Source organism: Mobula birostris, chromosome 27 (assembly GCF_030028105.1).
Source record: "Mobula birostris isolate sMobBir1 chromosome 27, sMobBir1.hap1, whole genome shotgun sequence".
Classification (NCBI taxonomy): Eukaryota; Metazoa; Chordata; class Chondrichthyes; order Myliobatiformes; family Myliobatidae; genus Mobula; species Mobula birostris.
Window position 1 is genome coordinate 22,581,459 of NC_092396.1, and position 17,104 is coordinate 22,598,562.

Below are 17,104 nucleotides of genomic sequence, written 5' to 3' on the forward strand. Positions count from 1 at the left end.
AAGTTTCAATATTCATGCCATCCAAAGCAGAATATGAAGAGATTTTTTTGCTGTTTACACAGTAGTGAGTAGAGAACAAGCAGTGATGTCGCCTGCCATAAAAGTCTATGTAGCATGCTAGCCCACATCCTATATTTTTTTAAATCTAAATAAAAAGGTTGGTGATGAATAAATGAATTTGCAAAAAAGATGAGAATGGTGTCTGCTGTGGACAGGATGCAATGCAATAAACGTAATGAATTTACAGCCAAGCAGAATGTTTTCTAATCAGATCCCTGCAGTGCTTACAGAAGCAGTGAAATGATATTTTAATTTCTGCTGCTGTAGATTGTGTATTTTGATTGCTGTAGTGAGTCAGAAGTGTTCCTGTGGGCATTTTGCATTCTCGGTACCTTGAGCTAGTAACTTTCTCAATGTTCCCTCTAATTTTGTTTTACAGCTGCGCAGACCAACCATTGCTCTGTGCAGGAATGTTTTTTTACACTGTCTGACAACTGCACGGCACTTTAATAAATCATTATATAAAAGAAAACTCCAATTGCGTGGCAACGAAGGCTATGTGCACGGGAGCTTTTCAGCTACTGTGCGGCCGTGCACCGTAGAGAGAACTGTGAACTTCCTGCAAATGTAAAGAGGATTTAAAAAGAACGGGACAATTTATTCTGTAATAGCACAGTGACTGATGCATTGTGTGTTGGGAAATGATAGAAAATGTTTAAAAAATCATTCTCAGGGAGCTAGGGCTGTACTCTTTGGAGAGAAGGAGAATGAGAGGAGACATGATAGAGGTTTACAAGATAATAAGAGGAATAGATAGAGTGGATAGCCAGCACCTCTTCCCCAGGGCACCACTGCTCAATATAAGAGGACATGGCTTTAAGGTAAGGGGTGGGAAGTTCAAGAGGGATATTAGAGGAAGGTTTTTTACTCAGAGTGGTTGGTGTGTGGAATGCACTGCCTGAGTCAGTGGTGGAGACAGATACACTAGTGAAGTTTAAGAGATTACTAGACAGGTATATGGAGGACTTTAAGGTAGGGGGTTATATGGGAGGCAGGGTCTGAGGGTTGGCACAACATTGTGGGCCAAAGGGCCTGTACTGTGCTGTACTATTCTATATTCTATGTTCTATTAACGTTTAAAGTTATTGTGCTGTGGATCTGTGATCAGATATGACATGACAGTGGGAAAGGTGATCAAAAAGGAAAAGCCAGGAATTTTTGGATAAAGGTAAGAAATGGGTAAAGGAAAGCAGAATTGGTGAGATTTTACTGGTTGGTTTCAGTGATACTGTTGAAGTCGTGTTTGAAGCAAGTATAATGTTGACCGTGTCTAAAGGTGTTTGGTGCAATACTCAAGATACTGGCCACCACTGTGTCTTGACGAGCAATTTGCATTTTGTTGATTTAAGATGGTGGGGTAATAACTTGGTATGTGATGAGATTGCCTGGTTGCATGAGACTTGATTGCAGAATGCCCGCATGCTGCGTGCATGCAGTGGTGATTTGATGGAAGCTCTTTGGTACTTTCGTATCAGCTTTGCACCGTGCTGAGTTGTCACATTTCCTTCCCAAGGGCAGACATTTAGTAGCGTCACCTGCAAAGTGAGCACCAACGGGAATATCTCATCTGCTAGGTTAATGACTACGCCAACTCCATTTGTGACAGTTTCACAGGATTCCACCACTGTAAATGGCCCAGCTGCTTAATCGCTTCAGTTGTGGAGACTTGCATCAACACTTGTAACTGCATCAAAGAAAATTAGCCTTAAATTACAGAGAGTCATGGGGCTATATTTAGAAAGCAGAATTCTTTTTATATAACACTGCAGTGATTCAGTTTGTACCAGTAGTGAGTAAGTTATACTGGGCTTTGAAGCAGAGCCAGAATACTAATGATATTCTACACAACATCGTTGACTTACTCTTGATGTAACCAGATCTATCCAAATCCTTGCTTCTTTGTACACATCTGAACAGCTCCTTCCCAATGTTCGTTCTTAAATCGCTATTATAATTGAAATGTTAAAGCAGTGTTCATTGCAGTCTCATGGCAGTAATGATGCCTCAGCACCTCCATCGGGAGGCCAACATGTAAAGCGTTTGGAGATAATAAAAGTGGTTTTGACTGCTAATGTGGATGTAAGAATTTATCATAGGAGTACGTGAGAGCCTCAGAATGAGGAATTTTTGGGTGTTTGGACGCTAAGTGCTGTGCAGACACTATAAATTGCATTGTCTGTGGGGTATGGGCTTTCAGGCAGGTGCTTCAAGGTAAAGACAACGTTGTGGTTTTGCATTTACGGGAAGAAATCAATTAAATAACATCAGAGCAAGTGGTGTTCTACGCCTGTGAGCTGAATCCATTTCTACATTGCCTGCATAGTGAAAGGATTAAGCACGTTTTTTATTGGGGCTGTAGTAGAAATGGAGCAGAAAGGACTCAGTGTCATGGACCATGTGAGATCCAGCAGTATAATTAGGATCAAAAGGAATTTTGCTGAAGGGAGTGAATACTACTTCATTTTAAAAAAAAACATAGACTTGATCTTTGGGTAATACTGAGCCACATGCATATTGGCGCAGCTTTAATGAGAATAGAATTGATTGCGCGAGGAACTGGCTTTCATTTGATTGGACACTGGCACCAATACTGGGGACAGGAGGAGTTGCTTCACTGTGGTGGTCTTCATTTGAATCTGACTGGAAATCTGTAATTGGGAGGGGAAACTTGAGCTATCAGGTCCTTAAATTGTGGGTGGAAGGGGTGTTTTGTTTTAGCTGGGGGAAATTTAGAAAAATCAGGGCAATAGGCAAGGCAGTGGAATGAGTTGTGATCTTTGGTGGTTCAGGAATGGGGAGGTGCCCAGAAACATCATTAAGTAACTTGGATAAAACTGGAAAATGGCATGACAAAATGGTATAATGTAGGAAAGTGAAGACGTCCACTTCGGTAGAGAAAAAAATAGGTATGGTAATTTATTTTAATGGTGAGTGATTGAAAGGTGTGGGGTTCAGGTGGTGAGTGGTTGAAAGGTGTGGGGTTCAGCTGGTGAGTGGTTGAAAGGTGTGGGGTTCAGGTGGTGAGTAGTTGAAAGGTGTGGGGTTCAGGTGGTGAGTGGTTGAAAGGTGTGGGCTCTCCTTGCACATGGATTACTCAGAGTTAATAAGCAGGTACTGCAACCATTTGAGAGAATGTTAGCTGATATTATTAAAACTGTATCTGCTATTAAACTAGCCATTTGGGGATGTGAGAATCTTAGTAATAACTTGTTCAGTTGTGATTTGAAGGATCATCATTAAAAGGTGTAGAGAACAATCAGATGCAAGGATAAATGCAGGAGATTCTGCAGGTGCTGGAAATCCAGAGTAACACAAAGTGCTAGAGGAACTCAGCAGGTCAGGCAGCATGACTGTGTGGCTAGGCCTAGTTGTGTGGCTAGGCCTACCATCTATAAATTTGCTGATGATACAACCATTGTTGGTAGAATCTCAGATGAAGACAAGAGGGCATACAGCAGCAAGATATACCAACTAGTGGAGTGGTGTCGTAGAAACAAGCTTACACACAGCGTCAGTAAGACAAAAGAGCTGATTATGGACTTCAGGAAGGGTAAGACTAAGGAACACATACCAATCCTCATGGAGGGATCAGGAGTGGAGAGAGTGAGCAGTTTCAAGTTCCTGGGTGTCAAGATCTCTGAGGATCCAACCTGGTCCCAACATACCAATGCAGCTCTAAAGAAGGCAAGACAACGACTACTTTATTAGGAGTTTGAAATTTGTTATGTCAACAAAAACACCCAAAAACTTCTATAGATGTACCATGGAGTACATTCTGACAGGCTGCATCACTGTCTAATATGGGAAGGCTACTGCACAGAACTGAAGGAAGCTGCAGGGGGTTGTAAATTTAGTCGGCTCCATCTTGGGTACTGGCCTACAAAGTACCCAGGACATCATTAGGGACCGGTGTCTCAGAAAGGCAGCGTCCATTAATAAGGACCCCCAGCACCCAAGCCATGCCCTTTTCTCACTGTTACCTGTATCAGGTAGGAGGTACAGAAGCCTGAAGGCACACACTCAGCAATTCAGGTACAGCTTCTTCCCCTCTGCCATCCGATTCCTAAATGGACATTGAACCAGTGAACACTACCTCACTTTTTTAATATATATTATTTATGTTTTTGCATGATCTTTAATCTATTCAATATACATGTACTGTAATTGATTTATTTATTTGTTTTTCTTCTATATTATGTATTGTATTGCATTGAACTGCTGCTGCTAAGTTAACAAATTGCACGACACATGCCGCTGATAATAAATCTGATTTTGATTCCATATGAAAAGAGATAAAGAGTCAACGTTTTGGGCTGAGACCCTTCATTGGGACTGTTGTTACTTTTTCCTGGGATCTCTAGAATGTGCAGTCTCAAAAGAAATGACTGGCCATTGAGGAAAGAGAGGAGAAGAAGTTTTAACCTGCAGGAATTTTCTAACTGAAAAAGTGGGCTATGTAGGCTAAATTCTTGAATATACTCGAGAGAGATGATAAATTTTGTATGTTAGGGGAATTGCGGAATATGGGATTAGTACAGTGTGGTTTTGAAGTAAAAATCAGGCTTAATCTTATGGAATGGAAGAGCATATATGGACAAATATATGCCTACTTCTGTGTTCTTAAGATTTTCTTCGGTGTACAGATATTAAGAGATCTACATTCATTGGTATTAACGGACATTGATTCCAATACAGTTGCATCTGAGCATATTAAATACATTTGTATATAAAAGAATTGATAAGCCGTCCATTTTTGCCACTTATTGTAACAATGGGAGATGTTACCAAGTTGGAGCTGCTGATAAAGTCAATATTAATGTGAAATATGCATAGCAAGGCAAGTTACTAAAAGCAGCAATTGATCATTAAGATACATGTACTCGATCGCAAAAGCAGAGAGTGTGGAATGATAGCATGCTAGTCATGTGCAAAGACTAATAATATGTTAGCAAGTACTTAATGAGGAAAGGTGTGTGATACTCGGTAAGATGATGACTGGTAGTAAACACAGTTATAAACCTATGGCTGTTATTAAAATAGTCAAAAGGGTTCAGGGATAAGAGGATCTTAATAATAGCTATTTTTTAGGTCATTAAAAGATGCCTGAGAACAAATTTGAAAGATCTTTGGGAGGACAGAGTACCTTGATTCATTATTTTGCCTCTGTCTTCACTCAATACTCTGATGCAGCAGTTCCGTAGCGACTGTCGCTCCAATGGAGGTGCTGCTTTTCCATATCATTCAATGTTAAGCTCGGATCTCTCAGCCCTCAGGTAGCTGTAACTGGTCCCTTGGCACTACTTGAATAAAATCAGTATATTTCCTCTCTAGGTATTCTTCATTTCAGTATCTCTCTCAAAATCTGTTTCCACTTCCTGGTAATTTTGTTATAAGCATAATCGACATTTTTATTATATTGTAACATTACATTTATTACTTCTTGAAGCACTTCATTTACTGAAATGGTGTTATCTTTTAGGTTAAGGAAAAATCCTTTAAATTAACAAAAGCCTTCCTCTACTTGGTATTTGTAACGTGGCTAAGAAGAGAAACCGGTGCCTTTCTGCAGAGACTAGCAACACGAAAGCACCCACCTTACCTTTGTGATATTTGCTTTCCTTAACAGAAACTAGCTGTGCATTCTGGCATGGATTATGCTATCATGACAGGCGGTGACGTGGCCCCCATGGGACGAGAAGGTGTCACTGCCATGCACAAAGTCTTTGACTGGGCAGCTACCAGCCGGAGAGGGTGAGTTTGTGCTAGTTTGGCCAGTAGGGAAGAGGGGTTGTGAAGGTCACTTTTCCACAATCATATTCTATCTTAACTTAATTTTGTTGTGTCTTAATTGTAACTTGGTTAAGAATAAGTTAATTTTGTATGAATGATAGTTGAGGCGGTAATACTGACTGATATTTTAGGTTAATCCCTACTTTGTAGGCCTCATACTTGGCAGTAATATTACAGTACTCAATGTTTTTCATTTGAATTTTGGTGTACTTGTATTTGAAAGATGAATATTACTGCCGGTTTCTATAATTTATTCTACCTGCTACTTGTTTCCAGGTTGACTGCCAATTGAATTAAACACCAAAAACATAGGCAGCATTGCCCCTGTGTTGAGACTTAATTTTCTGTATTCCAGTGTAACTTTAAAACAGTAGCCTTGTACTTTTAAAAATGTGATACAGCCCATATCCATTATATGTAGGCATCAATCAGGGGAAACATTCATTTCAATTCCAGTCCTAAATTTATTCCATATGCATCCGTGTGCTCAGAAAGCTGACTGCAAGTAGCTCGTTTTCTGGAAATGTTTTAATCTTGTTCTTGACTTCCATGGCACTTGTATATGAGGAATGGATTGCTTTAGTACAGTGGAAAAATTTAAATCCAAATCTAAAGTCAGTGGAATGACAATGAATTTTGTACACAGGCTTCTACTGTTTGTGGATGAGGCAGATGCGTTCCTTCGAAAGAGAGCAACGGTAAGTACATTGCCCGCATACACATTTGGGTTTTTTTTGAAAAAGAATAATTAGTGTGAGGAATTGTGGAGAGGTGCCTTTCAATGGTAACTTTTTTAATGTTTAATTTTTGAACCTGTTCCATAGTAAATACACAAAATGCTGGGAAAGCAGCATCAATGGAGAGGAATAATGGGTCGACATTTTGGGCCGAGACCCTCCATCAGGACTGCAAAGGAAGGGCAAAGAAGCCAGCATAAGAAGCGGGGGGGGGGGGGGAGACGGTGGAAGGAGTCCAAGTTGGAAGGTGATGGGTGGGACCAGGTAAGGGGGTGGGAGAGGGGGGATTCGTGAGAAGCTGGGGGTGGCGATAGGTGAAAGAAGTCAAGGGCTAAAGAAGAAGGAATTTGTTTGGAAAGGAGAGTGGACCATGGGGTACCAGATGGACATGATAGGCAGATGAGGAAAAGAGAATGGGAAATAGAAGAGGGAGAAATTACTGGAAGTTTCTCTCCATAGATGCTGTGTCCCGCCAGCATTTTGTGTATGTCACTCCGGCTTTGCAGCATCTGCAGAATCTCTTGTGTTTATAAACCTAACCCTGTTCTTTTCTGGTTTTGGGCACCATAGAGAGCCTTGGTTGATTTATTGTGAGGATAGGCCTTCACCGATCATGCAGGAAGTTGGGCACTGGCTGAGTTAACCTCCCCTTTTAGTCACTGGGTACAAATGAGAAGTGTCTTCCCACATATGATCTCAGGCTTGGGAAGTTTATGTGGCAGCAAGCGTGCAGCTTCTCAGCTTAGTCTGTGGCTCCAAAAGGGTTCTAGTGAGGAGGAATTCAGCAACAGCGTCAATTGGTTATGAAGGAAAACTGGAAAACGAGAAAAATTAATGTTCCAGAACATCAGAGTCTCCCGTCCACCTGCCCCCCTCCCCCCAATATCATAATAGGAGTCTGAAGTCTTACACCATCAAGTTCAAGAGCAGCTACTGCCCTTGGGCCGACTGTTGCTGTTTTTGTTTCTCTTTTTAACCCATATTTAGAGTTGATCTTTTTCACTATCTTCAATTGTTCTCTTGTTATCTCTCACAGTGGTTGGGATCAGCATTACCTTTTTAATTATCCATCTAGTTTTTAGGCAACTAGTGTACATCGGTTCTGTGTCATGCCAAATACTTCATTGATCTATAATCTTTTTGCCAAATGTATTTTTTCCCATTTGTAATGGGTGGTTTCTTTCCCTTTGTATGGAAGTCAACCATATCCAATCTAAAGCCTTAGAAGCTCTTTGGCGTTTCACACTCTGCACTGAGCACTCTTAAGCCTTGGATGCAGAGTCATAAGTGTTTCTGCATCACTGGTACAAGTCATTTAGTTCAGGAGTTTGGGAGGGTGTTTCCATTCCTAAACTCCTCTTCACCTTGTGATTATTTTTTTTAGGAAAAAATCAGTGAAGATCTGAGAGCAACCTTAAATGCATTCCTGTACCGAACTGGGGAGCAAAGTAACAAGTAGGTATTGATCTTAATATCCAGAGATGCTGTGAATACAGTAGGTAAATAACATCTGAAAGAAAGAAAAGGACTCTTTAGAAAGCCTCTGCTTGCTTAACCCCTTTTAATTATTTATACAATAAGTTGTGTTGGCACGTGGCCAAATGGTTACAGCATTCGTCTAGTGATTTGAAGGTCGCTAGTTCGAGCCTCGGCTGAGGCAGCGTGTTGTGTCCTTGAGCAAGGCACTTAGCCACACATTTCTCTGCGACAACACCAGTGCCAAGCTGTACGGGTCCTAATGCCCTTCCCTTGGAAAACATCGGTGGCGTGGAGAGGGGAAACTTGCAGCATGGGCAACTGTTGGTCTTCCATACAACCTTGCCCAGGCCTGCGCCCTGGAAACTTTCCAAGGCGCAAATCCATGATCTCCTGAGGCTAATGGATGCCAATATATAAAAAGTTGTAGGGTGCAGTATCCAGTACCGAGGATTAAATTGTGAATTTCTGATAAACCTCATGAGATTATTTGGAAGGAGGAAAACATAAGTGCTACCACCAAAGTGGGGTTCACAAGATTAAGACTGAGGTAATTTTCCTCACTTACGAATACTGAGGCAACATTGCAAAGACCCCTGAGGTTTAATTAGGGAAACATCTATATTGCAGCAAATACAGGGGTAACAGGGTTTAAAAGAAAACACAACATCTTCAGGTGCACTACCTGAACTATAGAGGCATGTACTACAAAAACATGAGGAATTCTGCAGATGCTGGAAATTCAAGCAACACACATCAAGGTTGCTGGTGAACACAGCAGGCCAGGCAGCATCCCTCCCCCTCACGTCTTCTCCTATCATTTTGGATCTCCCCTCCCCCTCCCACTTTCAAATCTCTTACTAGCTCTTCCTTCAGTTAGTCCTGACGAAGGGTCTCGGCCTGAAACGTCGACTGTACCTCTTCCTAGAGATGCTGCCAGGCATGTACTAATTGGAATTGAACAGTATAGAATCTGGCCCTTCAGTGCACCACATCCAAGCCAACTTTCACTCTGCACTAATCCCTATCACTGATGTCCTGTCAGTGCCATACCCCTACTGTGTCTCGCCTATTATTAAACTTTGAATATAGAGAATTGTGGCAGTTCTGTTTTTGAATTGGACGTGACTTGTGAAGTGTGCAGGTCACTGCCATTTATTGCCTGTTTGTACTTGCCCCTGAGAATATTTAACCCCTTCATAAATTGTAGTGGTAGTTAAGAATAAAACACTCTTGTATTAGTCGAGAGTTGCTGTACATCAGCAAGCAATGATGGTATCTTTCCTTGCCTGAAGGATGTACAAATTAGTTTGGTTTTTAAGTCAGTTCGGTATCGTCATCAGCATTAGTTTTACCGTTGTCGGTATTTTGTTTTCTCCAAAATATACTCAGATTCTTAAATTATAGGTGTACAATTTGAATTCTTTGTATGGATTACTATTTCAGACCTTTAAGTTATCAGTTCAATAATAATTCAAAGATTCAAGATTCAAAAAAACGTTAATGTCATTCTAACCGTACATCAGCTCTGCAGGGCAGAATGAGACAGCGTTTCCCAGGAGCAGTGCAATCATAACATAACAAATGCAACACTAAATAATAAACATAACAATAAATAGTAAAACACAACAGCCACAATGTCAGTTAAAATCAGTTATAAGTGTCCAGTGCAAGTTAAAAGTGTCCAAAGCAGAGTCAGGTAGAGCAGCTATTTAGCAGTCCGCCTGCCTGTGGGAGGAAGCTGTTTAGTAGCCTTGTGGTTTTGGTTTTGATGCTCCTGTAACGTTTGCCTGAAGGCAGAAGAACAATAATGCATTATATCGATGTACTCAATCCCATTGTGCAGAACAGGTCATCTGAATCCTAGGTTAAATTGTGTGCATTCATATTTGAGTACTTACAATTATAAAGAAAAGATTTTAGGTGTAACTTTCAGAGAATGGTAAATACCTTGAATGACCCAGGAAGAAGAACAATGTAAATTTTGTCTAGTTAGAGGCTAGAGACACTTTTGGAGGTTGGGGCTATCAAAGATACCAGATATAGAATAAGAAATAACTTGATACTATGAGGTGAGATTATGATTTTCGCTCATCGCTTTTAAGGAATTTAAATTGAAAGTAGTTTGAAATATCCAGTAATGATCTTGGTTTGTAAGGGTCTGCTGGAATGTTTCTATATCAGTTGAAGGAGCCAGTGAGGAATTCAATTGTCTCTAAATGTGACCAGCATGTTTTTTTCTCTCTCCTGATACTTTTGAGGCTTGAGACGATGTGTCATAATCTGATGAGACACTTTGAAGTGCTTTTCAATGTCTTTAGATTAGATTAGATTTAACTTTACTGTCATTGTGCCGAGTGCAGATACAAAACCAAGGAAATGCAGTTAGCATCTGACCAGAAATGCAAAGAATGGTGTTATTTACAAAATAACTGTGAATAAAAAGTAAGTGCTACAGCACACAAATATAAAAGTACTGAGACAGTACAATATGGGTGTAATACTGCTTAGCACTGTGATGTGAGGTTCAGCAGGGTCACAGCCTCAGGGAAGAAGCTCTTCCTGTGCCTGCTGGTGCGGGAGCGGAGGCTCTTGTAGTGCCTACCGGATGGGAGGAGAGTAAAAAGTCCATGGTTGGGATGAGATGCATCCTTGATAATGCTTTTCGCACTGCCTGGGTTTATGGTAGATGTTCTCAGTGGTAGGCAATTGGGTGCCGATAATCCGCTGGGCAGTTTTCACCACATGCTGGAGTGCTTTGCGGTCCAATACATACTCACCAATGCTGTTGGTGAGTATGTTCTCAATGGTACAGCGGTAAAAGTCCGTCAGTATCCTGGGACAGGGGTGAGCTTTCTTGATGCTCCGCAGGAAATAAAGGCGCTGTTGTGCCTTTTTGATCAGAATGGAGGAGTTCAGGGACCAGGTGAGATCCTCAGAAATATGTTTTTTATTTGATGTGAATGTGGGTGCAGCTCTCCTCCCTAAAATACCAAAATGTCTCTTTTTAAAGTATTATGATTACTTGGGTAGCAGAGGTAACTCAGTTTTGTTCTAAGATTTATCCCTAATCACAAACTGGATCAACTAAACCTTTTGTCTTAATCTATGATCAAGAGAAATTACTGCAGGCTTGGGCAGAGTATTGCTCGTTTATCCTAAAGGCACAGCATTAATGTTTATTTTTAATATACACTTCTTAATACAATCAAACTAGGCAAGGCAGTATTTTAGGCCTATGAGAGTCCACTTGTAACATGTTGACCATCTAGTGCAGTGCAGTCCTTGTTATACTTTTGCTCTTTAAACATCTAATGTGGCATCCTATTTCTGCCATTCACAGTGAATATAATTGCACTACAGAGGTAAATAAATCAGTTTCCTGACCAAGTGGTTCTATGCTTATTGTATAAGGTCTTGAATGCTAATCTACTTATCAGATAGAAGTCTTATCAGCTGTTTCCAGCTAACCTCTGTCATGCCTCCGGATTATTGATTGACACACAAGCTTGCTTTTTAAAATAGCTGAAGGCTAAATCACTGTCTAAAGTAAGAAGCCATTTACAGTTCAACATAAAGCAACTGAACCATATAAGTGGCAGTCGTGGTTTCAGCTGGAAATGTAGTTTCACTTCTTGGTTGATGTTTGAAAGTCTGGTGTTTTAAAAATGCAGCTTGATTGATTTGTGTAAATTTGATGCAGCCCAATGGCTTTACTCAAGGTGAGTTGTGATTGTGATGGAATTTTTGAGAGCACGAAATAAAGAAATGATAGTGCTTTGTTTTTTGTTGAGCTCAAAGGTAACTTCAAAGAATATTTTCATTGACCTTAGCCCCAGCATGATGCTCCAGGTGTGCGTATTTAATGAATGAAAGTCTATTTCGATGTACAGTGGATTCTGGGCAATTGGGCCGTCAGTTAATTGGGACTGCTGCTTATTTGGGACAAATTGTTTTTTTTAAAAAAACAAAAATGAGAAAATAGCCAGGATTCCCTTTGTTTATTTGAGGCACTCTGCTGCTTAAATGGGGCAGGAGGCTTTTACCGAACAGTTTCTGACTAACATCAGTCATGTGCACAGCACCGATCAACTTTTAAATAGCATCAGTTGCTTGTTGAGTACCGTCAGGTTGTTATCTACTAGTGCCGACCCTAGTGTGGTTGTCCATAGGCTTTTCGTGGCAAGATAAGGAATTAGATTGCCAGGCCATTCTTCTGCGTAAATACTGCTGCTGCCCAGCTTGAGACGAGCCGGATTTGAACTCTGGACCATTCACCTCAAAGTCCAGTACTGATGCCACTGTGCCACGGGCCGGCTTCTAATGGGTTCAAAATGTAGTGATTTTTGTGACTGATAGTTGGGGAGAAATATGCAGCAAGACAATTTGGACATATTTTGTTCACTGTGGCTTCAAGCAATCAGCCTTGGAAATGCCAGAAGCAGCATGAAATTATTTCACTGCTTCAAGTTAGGAACCACAAAGGTATCAACAATCATCTGCAGCAACATACACACACAAAAACACACACACACACACACACTCTCAGCAGACCAAGCAGCATCTATGGAAAAGAATAAATGAGGTTTCGGGCCGAGACCATTCACTAGGACAATGATATTAAATGTTATAATAAAAATGAAGATTAGTCCATTTTCTGCATGAGGTGTCTGCACTGATTTTGTTATTTACAGTCAATCAAAAGAACACGGCGCGTGAATTCTGTAGAGGCATTGATAGTATTATAATTTGTTTTTCATTTAAATACATAAATTGTTACCCAGTTAAACAATAGTTTGTGTTTTTTATACTTTTAAGCTATTTTCATGAAACCTCAGTTGGAGGGGACTGCTGCTTAATTGGGCCAAAAAGTGCTGGTCCCAATGTGTCCCAATTCAGCAGAATCCACTGTATTTGAGGTGAAGTTCTATATCTCCATATATTTTTACTGACGTATAGCAAAGTGATGGTGATGCTACTTGTCTCTGAGGTGTTAAATGGCAGGGTTAAGGTGTGGGCTCAATCTGTTGCGTTTTTTTCCCCTCTTCCTTCTGTGTTTCTGCAGTTCTGGTGCTTTTGCAAAAGCACCAGTTCATTAATTCTCCTGGTGCAGATTGTCCTCTATAGCATTCAAGTGCAGATGTGAATTATGTCACTCTATTGTAGTGCATATTGCAGCAGGTATAGTTACTACTGATTTCTAAACTCCACTGAGCTGCAAACGCTGAGCGGGTGTCCACACTGGAGGAGAAGAGAATTTTCCCTAGTCGTATGAGCAAAGCAGGGATGGGGTAGATATTTTCGCTCATCACTGCTCATGATGAGATAAAGATTAAAGATAATCTTTCTCATACACACGAGAAATTCTGCAGATGCTGGAAATCCAGAGCAACACACACAAAATGCTGGAGGAGCTCAGCAGGTCAGGCGGCATCTGTGGAAATGAACGAATAGTCAATGTTTCAGGCTGAGACCCTTCTTCAGGGCTGGAAAGGAAGTGGGAGGATGCGAGAATAAAAAGGAGGGGGAGTGGCAGATGGCTAGAAGGTGACAGGTGAAGTCAGGTGGGTGGGAAGGCTGAAGGACTGGAGAGAAAGGAACTTGATAGGAGTGGAGAGTGGACCATAGGAGAAAGGGAAGGAGGAGGGGTCCTAAGGGGAGGTGAGAGGCCAGAGTGGAGAAGAGAGAGGAGGAGGGAAAAATGAAATGTCTTGTTTGCATAAACAGCCAACACAATCTGTTGATTTGCTGGGGGCAGCCCACAAGTGTCACCGCACTTCCAGTGCCAGCGTAGCATGTCCACAACTTATTAACCGGAAATAATTTGTGTCTTTGGAATGTGGGAGGAGACTGGAGCCCCCTTGTGGTCACAGGAGGAACGTACCAACTCCATGTAGACAGTGGTTGGAATTGAACCCCGATCACTGGCACTGTAAAGCGTTTAACTAGTCACTACACTACTGTAACGAGGAATAATAGTGAAGACACTGACTGGCAATTGGTCAATAACCTACAATTTTAATTGTAAATTGCGGTGGAAAACCATTTGCAAATATCTTAGTGTCTTCCTCAAATTTCCTAAATCAGATGGAAAGATGATTCAGGCAGCAAAGTAGAAAATTTCAAAGAAAATAGATTTACACTGTTGTGCAGTAAGATTGGCATGTATACAGGAGATTAAGGGAAGAACTTCAATAATAAAAAGTCCTTTTATATAAAATCTGAAGTGTTTTAATGTTCTTGATAAATAGAGTCGGCGTGAATTTATATTTCAAGGCTAGGTGGATGTTTCAGTGACAATTATAATTGAAATCTTAAGTTGATTGAGCCATTGGGATTCATCAGCTCCCCAAGACTTGATTCTATAATTTCCTCACCTAAACATCTTCATTGCCCCTCCTCTTTACTTTTGTAAGATGCTGTTTAAACCCAGAGGCTTTGGAATGCCCACGTTTGCTTTTATTTCATTAAGCACAATAAATATTATGTTTGGAAACAAGTTTTTGTAACTTTCCAATGCGGCGCCTCCAGGATGTTTTGCAATATTTAGGGCGCTTGTCCTGTAGGAGACGTGGCTTATTCTCTGTTGTGATTGGTTAGTTTCGAAACTGCTGCTGCCTTTCCCATTGGTTAGCTGCCTGGTGTCTCTTCAGCCTTGCAGGCAAAGAAACTACAGGAGAGCAACACACAAACTCCTGGAGGAACTCAGCAGGTCAGGCAGCACATGCTGAGTTCACCAGGAGCACAAGATGCAATAAAGAACTCCGTGTGAAGTTCTGCCTCACCTAGAAGGACTGTTCAGGTTGTGTGGGAGGAGGTGTAGGGGAGGTGGACCATGGTTGCAGAAATATAGAACCAAATGCACTACCAGTTTACAGACAAACTGGTGATTATACAAACATAGGAAGCATGAAGAAAGCTAAAAATAGGAGGAAAAAATTTTAAAAAATCATCTGGACCCTAATGCAAGAGCCTATTCAACAAGACTTGGAGTTGGGGTGAGAAGTTAATTCCCCATTATCGAGCACAGCTGAGGGGTTTTCCAGAAGAGATGTCACCCTTTGCTTCAGGGTATAACAAAGAGGAGGGCAAAATGACTTAAAAATGCACAAAAGAATTGAGGATCACCTGAACCTTTGTCTTGGGCTCATGCATGTACCTCTTCTCCTTCACAACCAATAGCCTTTCCTTCATTGGCTGGATAATGACGGGGTGCCACCGCACAGTGCTGTTACAGCTCGGAGTGTCAGAGGTCAGTTCCAGCGTCCTCTGGAAGAAAGCTTGTACGTTCTTCTCATAAGAGCAGAGGAATTCTTACAGGATTCCTCCACTTAGTAGGTTAATTGGTCCTTGTAAATTGTCCTGTGATTAGGCTAGGTTTAAAACTGGGGAGTTGCTGAGCAGCATGGCTCTACGTCTGAGGGGCCTGATCCACTTTCTATCTCCACGTAAATAAAATATTAAATATTGTGTAAAGTATTCATAATGAGCACGATAACAGCCTTGAAGCCTGTTGATTCAGAAATACCCAAAGGTCTGCAGCTGTGTTAATCCTGAACTTGCATCTTTGCAGAAGCTAACAACAGTTTAAAAGGTTGTTTGAAATATCATAACGTCAGGTTATTTATTTAAACAAAGTATTTGAGCAGTAATTGTTTTACAGTGAGTTACATGTTAAAAGCAGAGGATTTTATTGCTTCTCTTCTCTACTGCAGAGTTATACTTCCTTGCAGGCCACATCTGTTCTGCCAAATCGATTCCCTGGGCAGCTTGGAGTATTGACTTCCTTTGGAGATTTTCTCCTTGACTAAGATCGGATGTATTAAGTACTTGTAAAGCTGTTCCCCCTAGTGAGTCAGCATCTTTACCCATTGTGGAGCTGTGCCACACAGACAAGAAAAAGCCCACTTACTATCCGATGAGCATTTAGGGCAGAAGCTGAAGGTGATGCTCTTGACCACTCAAAACTGAGTGCAATTAAACTGGCTTTTCACACAAAATCAACCCATTTTATTGTGCGTTTTTCGAGATTGGGTTTAAATTCTGTTTTGATAAGCATGTGGTGTAAGGCCTTCCTCCTGTTCACTGGGGGAGGAAATAAACATCCAAATCTATAAAGCCATTTTAGCCCCTTAGCTTTTAATGTCTGTGTTAAACAGGTGATTTTAAATAGCAGTCCACTTCACCTAAATTGCATTTTGTGGACAACATTTCAATGCATCCAGGCTTTCGCTGACAATTCTGGTGAAGTGCATTCTGGCCCTCAGCACTGCACCAGTTGCTTTTTTTGGGACAGTTTTTGTTAAAAAGAGTTCCTAACTCCTGAAGATTCTGGCTCCAATTGTCTATATCTTATTTGTGCTGTTAATCTCAATCAATTGAGATCTCAATTTTCAATCAATTCAACTTTGAATTTCCGAGATGTTTGTGCCGCACCTCCTCCCTGCACAGTGTAGGTCAGGGGGTCCCCAACTTTTTTGCACCGTAGACCGGTTTAATATTGACAATATTCTTGCGGACCAGCCGACCCTGGGGGGGTGGGGGTGTTAATCACGAGGGGAATATAGGGTGATAAGTCACTTATAAGCGGCTAGTACACTCAATTTCGTTTCTAAAGGGCTTTCTCTAACGAATTTAATATTAAACACACAGCGCATATTTTCCTCACATGAATATAGTGATAAGTCAATTATAACAGTGGTCCCAAACCTCAGGGGCGCAAAGCATGCAGGGGTGCAGGGGTGCAGCGGTAGCCAGAACGCACCCAGCACATCTTTAAGAAAAAAGCCGAAATAAACAAGCTAATTAATTAGGTGCCGCTTGGCACGTAAATGTCGGGCCAGATCAGAGGCGACACAATCAGCAATCACACTGAACAGCAAAGCACTGATAATTTTAAATATCCATTGCTATCTTGAACCACTACAATGCAGAAGGCTGTACCCCAATTCCTTCCTCCACCATACTAAATACATAAGCTTAAGAATCCACATTATTTCCTCAGAAAGGGTCTCGGCCTGAACGTTAACTGTTTATTCCCC

General features: G+C 41.1%; 1 protein-coding gene across 1 annotated transcript in view; it reads left to right on the forward strand.

The window, feature by feature from the left end:
• atad3 (ATPase family AAA domain containing 3) overlaps window positions 1–17,104 on the forward strand; it is a 74,100-nt gene that overhangs the window by 40,362 nt on the left and 16,634 nt on the right. The window contains exons 11-13 of the mRNA XM_072245057.1: window positions 5,687–5,811; window positions 6,497–6,548; window positions 7,972–8,042. Of these exons, the coding sequence (XP_072101158.1) occupies window positions 5,687–5,811; window positions 6,497–6,548; window positions 7,972–8,042 (248 nt within the window). The remainder of the gene's footprint in view (window positions 1–5,686; window positions 5,812–6,496; window positions 6,549–7,971; window positions 8,043–17,104) is intronic.